The sequence below is a fragment of the Oncorhynchus mykiss genome, chromosome 5 (assembly GCF_013265735.2).
Source record: "Oncorhynchus mykiss isolate Arlee chromosome 5, USDA_OmykA_1.1, whole genome shotgun sequence".
Classification (NCBI taxonomy): domain Eukaryota; kingdom Metazoa; phylum Chordata; class Actinopteri; order Salmoniformes; family Salmonidae; genus Oncorhynchus; species Oncorhynchus mykiss.
This window is the reverse complement of record NC_048569.1, coordinates 56,886,620-56,903,144: the sequence shown is the minus strand read 5'-3', so window position 1 is coordinate 56,903,144 and position 16,525 is coordinate 56,886,620. Positions and strand designations below refer to the sequence as shown.

Below are 16,525 nucleotides of genomic sequence, written 5' to 3'. Positions count from 1 at the left end.
TATGTGGGACAAACAGCTGGCCCACATTCTGTAGGATGGATCACGTGGGACAACACACTCCCACACCAGCGGAATAGTTTAATCTGGTGCGTGTTTGATGGATCCAATTGTCTGACTGGTGAATATTTCATGAAGCAGGAGCAGGAATAACAAAGCTCTGTTCTACTTGCTGAGAAGACGCCGGCTTCATGCACTGTTTGGCCTCCGTGTCACCAGACCCACTGACACAAAAGCTGCATTCACAAGCCCACTCTCCCATGCATGGCCCCTAGTCGAGACAAATCATCCAGTCAACCTTTGAATATTGGCACTCTAGGCCAGATTTGCTAATTGTTCAAGCCAGGGTCCTGTTACAGCAGTTGGGTGTAAGAAAGTTGGTCTTAAACGCTAGTTCGGTTGGCGTAGCTACGTCCGACTTTGGGATCAGAATTGACGCCTATTGCACCAACCAAAAAATAAGACTAGTCGTAGCTAAGTCCGGCTTAAGCAATGCGCCTTCATGAGATTTAATGCTTCATATTGATGGTTGCTAGGCAGCGGCCGTTACTAGGCTGTTACCATCCCCGTGGCAGTTCTTAACTTTGCGAGGCAAGTCCCATCGCTTTGCAAAGCCCACCACTATGCATGACTTTTCTTAACCACAACTGTATGGATCAATCAGTAATTACTATCACTGAATTACGGAAATAAGTAGACTGCCATTGAAGGCATTTATCGTGTTGTTGCTTACGGAAACTCCCAAAGTCATCCAACCGAGTTTAGATACTTTAAAGCAACAGCCGTGTGTTGTCAACTGTAATTTCAGCACCGTTATGATTGGGACAGCGTTATCGCGCTGCTTTGAGACAACCGTGGGGGGGACTCCTCTTGAACACAGAAATCTGACATTGATGGATTTTTCACAGAATCTTCGTTTTGAGTATTTGGTTCCAATTAGGCTGGGAAAATGTTCATGATGATGATCTAGTTTGCTCGTCTATCAGTTGTCAGAACATTTTGTAGCCTACGCTAGCCTAGTATAACAGGTGGATCGTTTTGCTCCTCACTCATGTAGTAGGCTGGGCTATATTCCGAGTAAAAACCCTTGTCTGATAATCAATCAACGTGATTCTGTTTCACTGAATCTCCGTCTGTATATTTGGTTATTGGATCAATTAGTTGCTGATTTCTGATCAGACACATTTAGCGTGCTGTAATGTAGTGTAATAATCAAGTGTGTTACTTTTGCTATTGACTCGCGTATAGGCAACTCGAAAAGCCCACAGAGGTTGTGATATATGAATACGAAACTCACGTCCTTTTGAAAATATAGATAGCTCATTTCTGTGTGTCATGAAAGAATGTCCCAGTTGAACGCCCTATGCCTTCTCTCTACTAGACATAGAATGTACGCCCAGGCGTAGCACGTAGATTGGCTAACGCCCAGGTGGTGCAACAGGTATCATTTTTATGTCTGCCCATAGAACACATTTTACGTCGGACGTAGAGTTAGGACCAACCGGTCCCGGGGCAGTTTTCACTGGTTGTTCAACGTAAATAAAGACAATGTGTTCAGTTATTTTTTTGCAAGCCTTAAAAAATATATATATTTTTATTTTTACATGTAATAATTAGCTAAATCTGGTCCTCTACATCCAAATGTTATGAACACACCTTACTCTAGCTGATAAATTAACTTATTCAGTGGAAGTGAAATGGCAGCTCCACTCTGTCGTTGCTACTCCTTGTATGGATGTGGGACGCTGAGGTGTTGCGTTCCGCAGTGTTTCGTTTTTAGCGTTGGTTCAGATGTGCTACCTGCTTTGCTGACACGGTTGGGAGAGCAACACGTTCATGAATAGATGACTTAACTAGCGTTTGCTTTTTATGTTCTCCATTTGGAGAGCCCGTGGTGCTGAAACGTGGCCTACTGGCCTCTATGCTGTTGCCTGTGGAATCTCATCTGTGACACATTCTGTGTCCTTGTCTCCCGATCATGCTATATTAGTGCTCTGAGAACCAATCTTTTCAAAACCTGAATCAATCGGGAAGCTGGAGGATTACCAAAATCATGGAGCGATTTCAGTAAATTCAGTCATGGTTTATGACTTGCTTCCTCGTCTCTCCCCCTCTCTCAGGTCATCTACCTGAAGAAGACTCCAGAGGAGGCCTACAGGGCTCTGATCTCAGGCTCCAATTCTTCATATCTTCCCTTCAGGTAAGACCAGCCATGTCCACACTATCACACAGCAGCATGGTTTCTTACCACAGAAACCATCATTGGATATTTGCCTTGGAAGCTTATCTTGGCTAATTCCCTTACCTTTGTATCATGGTTGAGCTTACAGAGGTGTTTTTGTTTTACATTGTGTCTCTGCAGTCCATATTGCGGGGCTTTAAGCAGCTCACGTACCTTTTCGTACTGTGCTTGCTCTGCCTAGTGCATAGGACTGGTTCATTGGTCTGCCTTGTCTGGTTTCCACCTCCCAGAGGAGACCGACACCAGAGGCTTCCCCAGTTCCCGTTTTTTTTGTCACCTGAAACGGTGACGCCCTGTCTGTCCCTAGGACATCTGATACTCTGTAATAACTCTGTCATGCAACCCGACAGCACAGACATGGGTCACAGCTCCACAGCACAATTAGTCCCCCGTGACGCCTCCCTTTCTGTCATCCTTGTCGTCATTTTCCCTTAATCCTCTTATTAACAGGGTGTATGTCTTACAATAGATTGGGCCTGTGTGTATATGTATGACGCATGACATGTGAGGCTAAAATAACTTCCGGCGTGTCTCGTGTCTTATCAGAACCAGTTATTAGACCTGAAAAAGCAGACGAATTGGTGTGTTCTCGGATTGTAATAATACTTCATAGTAAGGTCTTTTGGTAGTCCCAGGCTTGTGGCATTGACAACAAACAAAAAAATCTAGATTCTACACGTTTAGCCTCCAATTGTTTTTAGTCAGTTATTATACCTGCCTTACTCCAAAACAGAACTTGTATTTGTTTTACTCTGCATATTCCACCCACTCCATGAACACACACATCCTCTCTCTCCCCAGCATAACGTGGAGTTAATCTGCTTTCTCGTGGCATAAGATATCTATGTTCTCGTGGCATAAGATATCTATGTTGCCTGTTGTGGATCAGTGGACTCACTCTTTAAAAGGATTGGGCTACATTTTTAGAGTGGGCGTGCCAAAAATGTAACAAAGAAATCTTTTCCCAACACTCGCCATTGTTAGATGTGTAAAATGGTTTAATCTTTGTTAGCCTGGTTGCTTTCACTTGTCATATAACACAAACAAACAAGCAGTTTTCATGCATCTGGAGGGAGTGTACGGTCAGTCGCGTGGTGTAGATGTTGCCATGGTTTGTTGATGGAATTGTCCATTGTTAGATCGTCTATGCATTGAACAGGCCACAGATAACAGGAACACGGCTATAGTCCTGTGTGTACGTGCTCCATAGCGAATAGCCTTACCTCATCAGCTCCTTCCTATTGAACTGTGGAGGGAGTCACACCCTCATGATCAGTCTCATCTGCATTCCAACTCAATTTCACATGGAGGTGAGGAATTAGTGATGGCGTTGGGGATATATAGATGTGATGTGTGGGAGCATGAACAGGACAGAGGGTGGGTAAGTAAAGTGAAGGCATGTCAACAAGAGCTGTTGTATCTGTTCTCTGCCCCTACATTGACCTGTGATTGCGTTCTGTACCTGTCTTGTACATGGGTCAGCAGCCAGGCTCTACGGTCGATTTTTGGCATTGTTAGCCCGAGTTATGATGGTGACAGATATCCACCCTTAGGGCTTGCCTTAACCTGCCAGTGTGTTTGGTGAGTTGAAGCTGGATAATATCATGTAGTCCTATGGACTCTCCCTATGTTGGTAGTAAACAGGTGAGAGATTAGGATATCTCACTGAACCCAGTTGTCCTTGCTGACTTCTCTCTCTTGTCTGTGCTTGGTTACAATTTAGGCCTATCGTCACTACATTCCTATGTTCTCCGACTACTCTTCCACTCCTTTCTTTATTTACTCACTAACTTACCACGAAGCATTGTGTCTATCCACCAAAAGAAAATACAGATCTGAATACAATGTGTATGACTTTGGAGTCTTCCTGGTCATAGAAGAATCATAGGCGCTGCAGTGTTTGCAGTTAGCCCTGTTGTCTCCTCTCTGTGGCGACGCCTCTATTGGCGCTCTCTGGTTTAATTGGGTCCTTGTGTGGCCCACAAAGATGGCCTTCTTGCCGGGGCCACGGGGCTGTGTGAATGGAGAAGAATGCAGCTTTGTCAGTTTACTTGACCAGCTCTAATGGCCCCTAGCTAAAGGGATGGCACTTATGTAACTTGTTGTGTTGGGTGGAGAATGAACGAGTAGAGATTGGCGAAGAGGGGAGACGGTGTTCTCATTCGATCATTAATGCTCTCTTGTCCCGCACTTTAAGCTGTGGGAGCATTCTCAACTACGCTAGAGCCCTATTTTTACATACTTGTGTAATGAAGGCTGGACCAATCCTCCTCCCACCACTCTGCGTTGCCAGCACAATTTAGTTTCCTTTGAACTTGATTTGATGGATATCGCTGGGCTACTTTTAGAAATTCTATTTCTAACTGGGCCTTTGACCTTATTCGTCCCACCTCTCCCCAGTGGCTCCCTCCAGAGGGTCGTGTCTGTGTGTGTGTTTAGAGAACAGTGGGACACCGACGCTTCCCCGATCCTCTCTTCCCGTAGTTAGTAGCTGACTTTATTTTAACTGTGCGGACTGGAGTTTGGTTTTTGGATGGGGTTGTTACAATGTTGTGAGAGGGAAATGGACAGACCTACACACACCCACAGTAGTACATAGACACACATTACGTCAGGGGTCTCCAACATTTTCTAGCATGAGCTACTTTAAAAAGAAATTAAACAAGTCGCAAGCTACAATGTCTTTTTCTAGCTTTCAAATAGGCACGTTCTTCTCTTCTCCCCTGCAACTCTTCCTTGGGTTCTTAGTGCACTACTTTCTCTTGTACACTTTTCTGTCAATAAACCTGGTAAAATAATGGTTAATAAACCACTCTAAGGGATATACTTTTTTTTCTCTAAATGATCTTTTCTCAGTTGTATATTTCCTGGTTTTTGAGGGGTTTTTTTGTTTCTCAATTACAATTGTTCGTAAAGGAACAATGAAATTGGATGTTCTGAGGCCATGTCAACTGTTAAATCACAAAAAAAATTCAAATCAAATTTATTTGTCACATACACATGGTTAGCAGATGTTCATGCGAGTGTAGCGAAATGCTTGCGCTTCTAGTTCCGACAATGCAGTAATAACCAACGAGTAATCTAACAATTCCAAAACTACTACCTTATACACACACAAGTGTAAAGGGATAAAGAATATGTACATAAAGATATATGAATGAGTGATGGTACAGAGCGGCATTGGCAAGATGCAGTAGATGGTATCGAGTACAGTATATACATATGAGATGAGTATAAACAAAGTGGCATAGTTTAGTGGCTAGTGATACATGTATTACATAAAGATGCAGTAGTTGATATAGAGTACAGTATATACGTATACATATGAGATGAATAATGTAGGGTATGTAAACATTATATTAAGTAGCATTGTTTAAAGTGGCTAGTGATATTTTACATCAATTTCCATTATTAAAGTGGCTGGAATTGAGTCAGTGTGTTGGCAGCAACCACTCAATTTTAGTGGTGGCTGTTTAACAGTCTGATGGCCTTGAGATAGAAGCTGTTTTTCAGTCTCTCGGTTCCAGCTTTGATGCACCTGTACTGACCTCGCCTTCTGGATGATAGCGGGGTGAACAGGCAGTGGCTCGGGTGGTTGTTGTCCTTGATCTTTATGGCCTTCCTGTGACATCGGGTGGTGTAGGTGTCCTGGAGGGCAGGTAGTTTGCCCCCGGTGATGCGTTGTGCAGACCTCACTACCCTCTGGAGAGCCTTACGGTTGTGGGCGGAGCAGTTGCCGTACCAGGCGGTGATACAGCCCGACAGGATGCTCTCGATTGTGCGTCTGTAGAAGTTTGAGTGCTTTTGGTGACAAGCCAAATTTCTTCAGCCTCCTGAGGTTGAAGAGGCGCTGCTGCGCCTTCTTCACAATGCTGTCTGTGTGGGTGGACCAATTCAGTTTGTCTGTGATGTGTACGCCGAGGAACTTAAAACTTACTACCCTCTCCACTACTGTTCCATCGATGTGGATAGGGGGGTGTTCCCTCTGCTGTTTCCTGAAGTCCACAATCATCTCCTTAGTTTTGTTGACGTTGAGTGTGAGGTTATTTTCCTGACGCCACACTCCGAGGGCCCTCACCTCCTCCCTGTAGGCCGTCTCGTCGTTGTTGGTAATCAAGCCTACCACTGTTGTGTCGTCCGCAAACTTGATGATTGAGTTGGAGGTGTGCGTGGCCACGCAGTCGTGGGTGAACAGGGAGTACAGGAGAGGGCTCAAAACGCACCCTTGTGGGGCCCCAGTGTTGAGGATCAGCGGGGTGGAGATGGGCCGCCCCCAGGTGGTGAGGGTAGGTAACGTCAGGAAGTCCAGTACCCAGTTGCACAGGGCGGGGTCGAGACCCAGGGTCTCGAGCTTGATGACGAGTTTGGAGGGTACTATTGTGTTAAATGCTGAGCTGTAGTTGATGAACAGCATTCTCACATAGGTATTCCTCTTGTCCAGATGGGTTAGGGCAGTGTGTTTGAGATTGCATCGTCTGTGGACCTATTTGGGCAGTAAGCAAATTGGAGGGGGTCTAGGGTGTCAGGTAGGGTGGAGGTGATATTATCCTTGACTAGTCTCTCAAAGCACTTCATGATGACGGAAGTGAGTGCTACGGGGCGGTAGTCGTTTAGCTCAGTTACCTTAGCTTTCTTGGGAACAGGAACAATGGTGGCCCTCTTGAAGCATATGGTAACAGCAGACTGGGATAAGAATTGATTGAATATGTCCGTAAACACACCAGCCAGCTGGCCTGCGCATGCTCTGAGGGCGCGGCTGGGGATGCCGCCTGGGCCTGCAGCCTTGCGAGGGTTAACGCGTTTAAATGTTTTACTCACCTCTGCTGCAGTGAAGGAGACTCTCTGTAAAAAAAATGTTTTTTAAACAAACAAATGTTTTTGTGTAATCCCTCTTTTTTTTTTCTTTAAAAAAAACATTGCGAATCTAGCGAGTGAGCAATGTGCCTGTCTAGCGACGGTTCTGTACTGCTGCTGCTCATTTCATGGCAGAGTTTGCAAATAATAGATATAAATGATATACTTATGATATACTTCTGCTAGGTAAGCCTACTTTGCAGTTAACATTTAATTTGAAAGGTTTTAGGGAAAGTATTTCTGTCAACCTACGACAATTACCATATCAACTGACTTCACACTGAGTGATAGACAAATGCACGCACCGTGTGTAGACAGACGGGGTCAATGTTGCTGGAAATGAATTTGCAGATATTGTGTTAGGTTTGACTTTTTAAGCCAATAGTGGCTAATCAGGGGTGCCTTCAGAAAGTATTCATACCCCTTGACCTTTTCCACATTTTGTTGTTTCAGCCTGAATTCAAAATGGATGAAATATTTAAATGTCTCACCAATACCCCATAATGACAAAGTTAAAACATATCTAATTAACATAAGTATTCACACCACTTTGGCAGCGATCACTTCTGGGTATGTCTCTAAGAGCTTTGCACACCTGGATTGTACAATATTTGCCCATTTAAAAATAAAAAAATAAAAATGTGTTCTTTACGCTCTCAGGTTGGTTGTTGATCATTGCTTGACAGGCATTTTCAAGTTTTGTCATAGATTTTCAAGTAGATTTAAGTCAAAACTGTTACTCGGGCCACTCAGGAACATTCACTGTTTTGTTAAGCAACTCCAGTGTTGTATTTGGCCTTGTGTTTAAGGTTATTGTCCTGCTGAAAGGTGAATTTGTCTTCCAGTATTTGTTGGAAAGCAGACTGAACCAGTTTTTCCTCCTAGGTTTTTGTCTGTGCTTAGCGCCGCTCCGTTTCTTTTTCTAACCTGAATCTCCCTAGTCCTTGCCGATGACAAGCATATCCATAACATGATGCATCCACCATCATGCTTGAAAATACAGTTTGAAGAGTGGTACTCAATGATGAGTTGGATTTGCCCCAAACAACATTTCTTTGCCACATTTATTACAGTCTTACTTTAGTGCCTTGTTGCAAACAGGACGCATGTTTTGGAATATTTGTGTTCTGTACAGGCTTCCTTTTCACTCTGTCAATCAGGTTAGTGGAGTAACAACAATGTTGATCCATCCTCAGTTTTCTCCTATCACATCCATTAAACTCTGTAACTGTTTTAAAGTCACCATTGGCCTCATGGTGAAATTCCTGAGTGGTTTCCTTCCTCTCCGGCAACTGCGTTAGGAAGGACGCCTGTATGTTAGTAGTGACTGTGTATTGATACACCATTCAAAGTGTAATTAATTACTTCACCATGTTCAACGGGATATTTAATGTCTGCATTTTTATTTTTACCTTTCCATATCTACCAATAAGTGCTCTTTGCGAAGCATTGGAAAACCTCTTTCTTTGGTTGAATCTGTTTTGAAATTCACTTCTCGACTGCGGGACCTTACAATGATGTGTAGGGTACAGAGATGAGGTATTCATTCAAAGATAATGTTGACTATTATTGCACACAGTGAGTCCATGCAACTTATTATGTGACTTGTTAAGCAAATGTATTACACCTGAACTTATTTAGGCTTGCAGTAATAAAGGGGTTGAATACTTATTGACTAAAGACATTTCAGCTTTAATTATTATTTTTTTTTTGTTGAAATGTCTAAAACAAATTCTATTTTAACATTATGGGCTATTGTGTGTAGAAAAGTGACACAATCTACATGTAATCCATTTTAAAATAATGCTGTAACACAATTGCTGATTTCTTTTTTTCCCCAGTTAGCTTTCCTCTGTTCTGGGATTTTTTTCCCTTTTTTAAAAAATATTTTTTTACTCAAGGTTTCAATTCTTCATAGAGAACAACAAATGTATGTTTTTTAGGTCTGTTTTAAATTGTTATTCCCCATCTAGCGAGAGTGGAATGTGTCGGTCTAACAATGTTTCTGCTGTTAGGCCTACTGCTGCAGCACATGTTATGCAAACAAATCGCCACCCAATTGATACCAATAATCACGATATATATAGTACCAGCCAAACCATTTAAAAAAAAAAAAATATTTTACTATTTTCTATATTGTAAAATAATAGTGAAGACATCAAAACTATGAATAATACAAATGTCATAACCAAAAAAGTGTTAAATAAATAAATATATATTTTAGGTTCTTCAAAGTATCCACCCCTTTGCCTCGATGAAAGCTTTGCAAACTCTTGGCATTCTCCCTCGAATGAGTAGGTGTCCAAACTTTTGACTGAAACTGTACTTCTGTCAGGTAAGCCTACTTTGCAGTTAACACTTAATTGGGGAGGTTTTAGGGAATGTTTTTCAACCAACAAGGCTTTTATCATTAGCATCACAAATTGGCTACACACAGAGTGATAGACAAATGTGTGCACCAAACAGACAGACGGGAGCAATATTGCTGGCAGATATTATGTTTAGGTTTTTAAGCCAGTAGGGGCTAACCAGGATAATGTCAATGTGGCTTTGATTGGGTAGTAGCCAGGAGCTTGAGGTGTCTAATACTTGTGAGAATTATTGATGACAGTTTGCAATGGAAACCATGAAAAATGCATGTACTTTCAGAATGATTTGGTGAGCTACTCATAGGTGGGCTGCGAGAAACTCGTAGCTCTCCATCTACCTGTTGGAGACCCCTGCATTACGGCATATAATCACACACACGTACACAGTTTCAGCCTTTTGTGTCTGAAACACCTTGTTTTGTGTTGTGAGTGGTGTCACGGTAACTGAACTCCCTGTGTCTCTGACACACCACTTTGTGTAGGTGGCCTCTTGAAGGCTCTTGGTTGAACTTCTGCCATTCCCTTTGATGCTCCTGTCAGTAACAGAGCGCTCCCAGCCTGCAGCAGCACTCCGACCTAGAGAGAGGAACGAGAACAAACAGCTGAATTTGACCCAGATTCTTCTGCCAGCTATAATATGCCTATGAAATGAGGAATTAAGTACATGCGTGCATAATGTGCAATTTGAGATTTTGTGCGTGCCAAATTGTGTGTTTGTGAAACAGGGAAGCTGTGTTTATAGATTATTTTTTTTCTTGTCAGCATTGGAGAATACCAAATGAGCTGAGGCTGAAATGCAAGTGCTTTGATTTTGTGAAAAGATGTCTCTAGAAACATATGTCTTTCCACATTCGCTAGTCTCCTCTCTCAGGGCCAATTTCTCTGCACACAACATCTCCTTAAGGACATGACGAACGTTTTCAGTTTTCACCATAAATAAATAAATAAATATATATATATATATATATATATATATATATATATATATATATATATATATATATATATTACTTCGATCTCCCTATTGCCCTGTTTCAAGTGTTCTCCTTTGTCGTTGGCCTATCTAGTATCCCTATTTTGTCCAAGGTCACTGTCTGTCACCTGAGAAGTGGATGGTGACATCACTTGTCCTGGCTCAAGGACTTATTAAATTGGAGCATTCCTCTTGATGCTCATATCCCACAAAAGATGAGGGTACCTTGTTCCGTAGCTAAAGTTTGGGGTCACTTAGAAATGTCCTTGTTTTTGAAAATAAACCACATTTATTGTCCATTTAAAATAACATCAAATTGATCAGAAATACAGTGTGAATGACTTGCAGCTGGAAATGGCAGATTTTTTTAAAGGAATGTCTACGTAGGCGTACAGAGGCCCATTGTCAGCAACCATCACTCCTGTGTTCCAATGGCACGTTGTGTTAGCTAATCCAAGTTGATCAGTTTAAAAGACTAATTGATCATTAGAAAACCCTTTTGCAATTGTTAGCACAGCTGAAAACTGTTGTCCTGATTTAAAGAAGCAATAAAACTGGCCTCCTTTAGACTAGTTGAGTATCTGGAGCATCAGCGTTTGTGGGTTTGATTACAGGCTCAAAATGGCCAGAAACGAGTAACTTTCTACTGAACCTCATCAGTCTATTCTTGTTCTGAGAAATGAAGGCTATTCCATGCGAGAGATTGCCAAGAAACTGAAGATCTCTTACAACGCTGTGTACTACTCTCGTCATACTGGCTCTAACCAGAATAGAAAGAGGAGTGGAAGGCCCCGGGGCACAACTGAGCAAGAGGACCAGTACATTAGTGTCTAGTTTGAGAAAGACGCCTCAAGTCCTCAACTGGCAGCTTAATTAAATAGTACCTGCAAAACACAAATTCATATACTGAACAAATGTATAAATGCAACAATTTTACTGAGTTACAGTTCATAGAAGGAAGTCAGTCAATTTAAATAAATAAATGAGGCCCTAATCTATGGATTTCGCATGACTGTGAATGGGCACAGCCATGGGTGGGCCTGGGAGGGCATAGGCCCACCCACTTGGGGGCCAGCCTCCCTCAGACTGTCCTGTAGGTGAAGAAGCCAAATGTTGAGTTCCTGGGCTGGCATGATTACAAGTGGTCTGCAGTTGTAAGGCCAGTTGTATGTACTGCCAAATTATCAAAAATAATGTTGGATGCAGCTTATGGTATAGAAATGAACATTACATTTTCTGGTAACAGCTCTGTTGGACTTTCCTGCAGCCAGCATGCCAATTGCACGCTCCCTTAACTTGAGACGTCTGTTGCATTGTGCTGTGTGACAAACTGTAGATTTGTGGCCTTTTAATGCGCTCGGCACAAGGTGCACCTGTGTGATCTGTTTAATCAGCTTCTTGATATGCCACACCTGTCAATTGGATGGATTATCTTGGCAAAGGAGAAATGCTCACTAACAGGGATATGAACACTATTTGAGAAAAACCTTGTGCGCATTGAACATTTCTGGGCTCTTTTAGCTCATGAAAATGGTACCTACACTTTACATGTTGTGTTTATATTTTTGTTCCGTGTAGTTCCCATGTTTGGGCTTCAGCATATTGTTTTTCCAATCTCTCCAATGTGGTAATTGCGACACTTAACTGATTTTTCAATTAATCTCTCACTCCTTAATTTCTTTGATTTTCAGAGACGCCTCATTTGGAAACTGCACATACAACCTGACTATTCTCGACTGCTTGCAAGGAATCCGGAAGGTGAGTTTTTTTGTGTATTTATGGACTTAGTGAATTTCCAGTAAATCGTAACGTTAAATAGAAAGCCATCTTTTGCGTAGCTGATCTTGATTCTTTTCCTCCCTCTTTATCACCATTCTACAGACTTTCTTATATCCAAGGCCAAGCCAACACTTACTTGCTGAATACACCGGCCACTCGTTTGCCTCTGTCATAACCAACTATATTAATTTGTGGGCAGGTCCAAACAGACAAGTAACATTTAGCTAGCTAGCTGTTGCTTGCTAGTTTGTTCTGGGAGATTAACACTCGGTTATTTTACCTGACATGCATATGGTTCCTTTTTGTTTTTTAGCTGGTTCTTTGTAGAGTTTTGATCCATAGTCATACAAAGTTGTGTGTTTCTCTACTCCGATTTTAATCCACAGGTAAAAAGGGAAACCTAGTTAGTATCCAATAAGGAGGGGAATTGTGGCGCATCTCAAATGGATCCAAGTTCTATTTTAGCGCTTGACTACACAGACGCTTGTGCGGGTGACAGGATCGAATAACATGTAAATGTTTATTTTGCGACGCTAGCGCACTCAACAATGGTGGATAAGGTTAGCAGTTGTCTGTCTCTCTGTGGCATCCTGACCTAGCATTTAGACGGCAATCCCAGACCGAGGGCAGAGTTTTTTTTTTTTTGTAGTCAGACAGCGGGGAGATATGTAACCCTGTAGGTGAGCGGTAGGAAGGTAGCACAGTCTCACGTGGCACTGCAGGTACAGTGACAAAGGCCAACACCCACAATAACCACTCTTTAGGTTACATCAGCCACGCTGGTGAGTTAGTGTGCCAGCAGTGTTATTCCAGAAAGACTGGTCAGACAGCCATCATATAGGAATGTCTGCGATTCCTTGGCACATTCCAGTATTTTCTATCAACTTCCACAAAAGGCCCTAGTACACACACACACACACACACACACACACACACACACACACACACACACACACACACACACACACACACACACACACACACACCAAAGACCCTGGGAATTTCCCTTCCCATTGTGAGATGCAGGGAATAACAACAAGAAACCTGAGACAAGAAACCTTAGACTCCAGTCCCATATATTTGCAATAAGGGTTTGGGGTAATTTTAAATTCACTTCCTGAATGAAATTGGCACCAATTCTGGTATATAGCCCTCAGAACAACTTGCCTACTTCTGCTGTTGCTGTATTGCTGGTTCTTAAACACTAGAAAAACCTGGCCTCTTTGGACCCCCCTTCAGGCCAATGAGGAGCCATTTTGACTCAACATTCTAACAGCCTAATAAATACATTGCATGTATGCTATCCAAAAAATATTTGGTTTAATTTATGGAGGTCTTGAGTAACATTAGAATACAAAAAAAAAACGATTTTGAAAACACAATAGTATTCTCGTTTGGCTAATTTATGTTACTGTAGGCTCTCTGTTGCCATGTGGTCACATGTGGAGTGCATGGAACAGTGGTTATTCTTGTAAAATATTATTTTGCAGAAAGGAATTGTTGCTATTTGGCAATGGTAAGTGTTTTGGAAAGCTCAGAATCTGCTCTTTCTGATACGATATAGAAATCAACTTCTTACCTGCATGTGACTCTCTGTAGGAGGATTTGAAAAAGTAGCCTTTTTTCCTCCTAAGTGCTTATAACACATTTGAAATTCTAACAACATACGTATGTGAAATACAGACATATTCCAGGAATAGTCCAGGACAGAGTGGGGCATAACTTAAAAAATGTCAGCGCTATTTACATTGTAAAATCATATTGGGTCAAAATGATCCCCTTGGCCATTCTAATGTTAAGCAGCCATTTCCCCATCTCTTTATGGCCCTGTAATGCTACTAAGTGAGTGAGTCTCAGTAATGTATGGTGTTGGATCAGGTGGCTGCGTACTGTGTTAATTACAGGCTGTTTCTGTTCTAATCACTGTGATCTGTTCCATGATTCACTGTTTGGCTGTCTGCTCTGCTCTAGTAGAGGGACCCGGTGCCCCCGTTAGCATGTCACTGGGCTAATGAATTAATCACTTGACACACACTTATGCGACAGGTGTGCAGGGCGCGCACACAAAGGTACATAGTGTATTCAGACCCCTCGACTTCTTCCACATTTTGTTACCTGACATCTTTTATTCTAAAATTGATTCAATTAAATGTTTTCCTCATCAATACACCATAATGACAAAGCGAAAGCAGGTTTAGACATTTTTGCAAATGTGTTAAAATAAAACACGTTATTTACATGAGTATTCAGACCCTTTGCTATGAGACTCGAAGTTGAGCTCAGGTACATCCTGTTTCCGTTGATCATCCCTGATGTTTCTACAACTTGATTGGAGTCCACCTGTGGTAAATTCAATTGATTGATTTGGAAAGGCACACACCTGTCTAAGGTCTCACAGCTGACAGTGCATGTCAGAGCAAAAACCAAGCCATGAGGTTGAAGGAATTGTCCATAGAGCTCAGAGACAGAATTGTGTCGAAGCACACGTCTGGGGAAGGGTGCCAAAACATTTCTGTGGAACTGAAGGTCCACAGTGGCCTCAGTGGCCGCCTCCATTCTTTTATAAAAAATCAAAAATTGTTCATCCCGTTTTCTCCCCAATTTTGAGGTATCCAATTGGTATTTAGTCTTGTCCCATCGCTGCAACTCCCATACGGATTCGGGAGAGGTAAAGGTCGAGAGCCGTGCGTCCACCGAAACACAACCCAGCCAAGCTGCACTGATTCTTTACACAATGCCTACTTAACCCGGAAGCCAGCCGCACCAATGTGTCGGAGGAAGCACCGTACACCTGGCACGCCACAGACGCTAGAGCCCGATGGGACAAGAAGCATGGTGGTGGTATCATACGGTGGGGATATTTTTCAGCAGCAGAGACTGGGAGACTAGTCCGTATCAAGCAGGGGGAAATGAACGGAGTAGAGTACAGAGATCCTTTATGAAAACCTGTTCCAGAGTGCTCAGGACCTCACTGGGGCGAAGGTTCACCTTCCAACAGGACAACGGCCCTAAGTACACAGCCAAGACAATGCAGGAGTGCAGCGACGCTCCCCATCCAACCTGATAGAGCTTGAGATGATGTGCAGAGAAGAATGGGAGAAACTCCCCAAATACAAGTGTGCCAAGCTTCTGGCGTCATACCCAAGAAGACTCGAGGCTGTAATCACTGCCAAAGGTTCTTCAACAAAGTACTGAGTAAAGGGTCTGAATACCTATGTAAATGTGATATTTCAGCAAAATATTATATTAGCAAAAATTCAACCTTTTTTTGCTTTGTCATTATGGGGTATTGTGTGTAGATTGAGGGGGGGAAACAATTGAATCCTTTTTATAATAAGTTGGTAACGTAACAATGTGGAAAAAGTCCGTCTGAATACTTTCCGAATGCACTGTAGGTATGTACCCTCAGACAGGTGGGTCGGATGGTCACCACAGTGTAAACGGTTCAAAGGGATTTCCTTCTTTATAAACCTAGGCGTGGTACAGAAAGAGGCCATAGTTAACCCTGGTTTGCTGAGAGGTTGTCTATTAAACCTGCTGCTCAGGAGAACTGAGAAGAGTTGCGTAACACAGACCTGGGGGGAGAGCAGCTCAGACAATTGTCAACACTACAGACCTGACCGAGAAGAGCTGTTACCTTGATTTACTGTTAATTCACAGGCTGGAGAGCTGGATCGGGTGGTTTCTTTAGAACTCAACTGGTGACATGAAATGCGATAATTAGTTTTGATTTAAGAATTAAGGTCTGGACAGTAAAGACCCGATCTCTCCCATCTGACCTTTTGTTGAAGTAAAATAGATCAAATTGTTTTTAATATCCCTTTGGCTATCCTTCTGGCTTTAGAATCTGTGACTGGTCTAGACATGGGAATCCAGAACTATGAACTCAGTGGCTGATCAATTAAACCAATTGAGAATTGATTACTGGTGGATAAAGAAAACCAGTCAACTCTTCTGGGGACTGGAGCTGAATAGCCCTTTGGCTCGCTGCCTTGGAGAAGCAAAACTTTAAAAATAAAAACTATTGGCTCAGCCGAATTATATAAAATTTACTAAATAATTTCAACTTAATTTTACAATTCTGTGAATCACAACCCCCTAATGCTTACCAATGATAGTTCGACAGTGTATGGCTGGTACGGTGTAGTACCGACTTCACACGCTTAATCAGACACTCCCTATTTGACACAACTGCTGCAAATGTCACAGGCCTTAGACAGGAGACACACAGTGGTGTGGGATAGAATACTGGGAAGGAGCACGGTGGTTCCACGTTCTCTACTCACAATGACCCTCAAGGCTTTGGTTGGT

At 42.4% G+C, this 16,525-nt stretch overlaps 1 protein-coding gene across 9 annotated transcripts in view; it reads left to right on the top strand.

Annotated features, from left to right (window-relative positions):
- cdc14ab (cell division cycle 14Ab) overlaps positions 1-16,525 on the top strand; it is a 49,207-nt gene that overhangs the window by 10,512 nt on the left and 22,170 nt on the right. For all 9 annotated transcript variants that reach the window (XM_036977922.1, XM_021603449.2, XM_021603445.2 and 6 more), the window contains 2 exons: positions 2,118-2,197; positions 12,127-12,193. In XM_036977922.1, the coding sequence (XP_036833817.1) occupies positions 2,118-2,197; positions 12,127-12,193 (147 nt within the window). The remainder of the gene's footprint in view (positions 1-2,117; positions 2,198-12,126; positions 12,194-16,525) is intronic.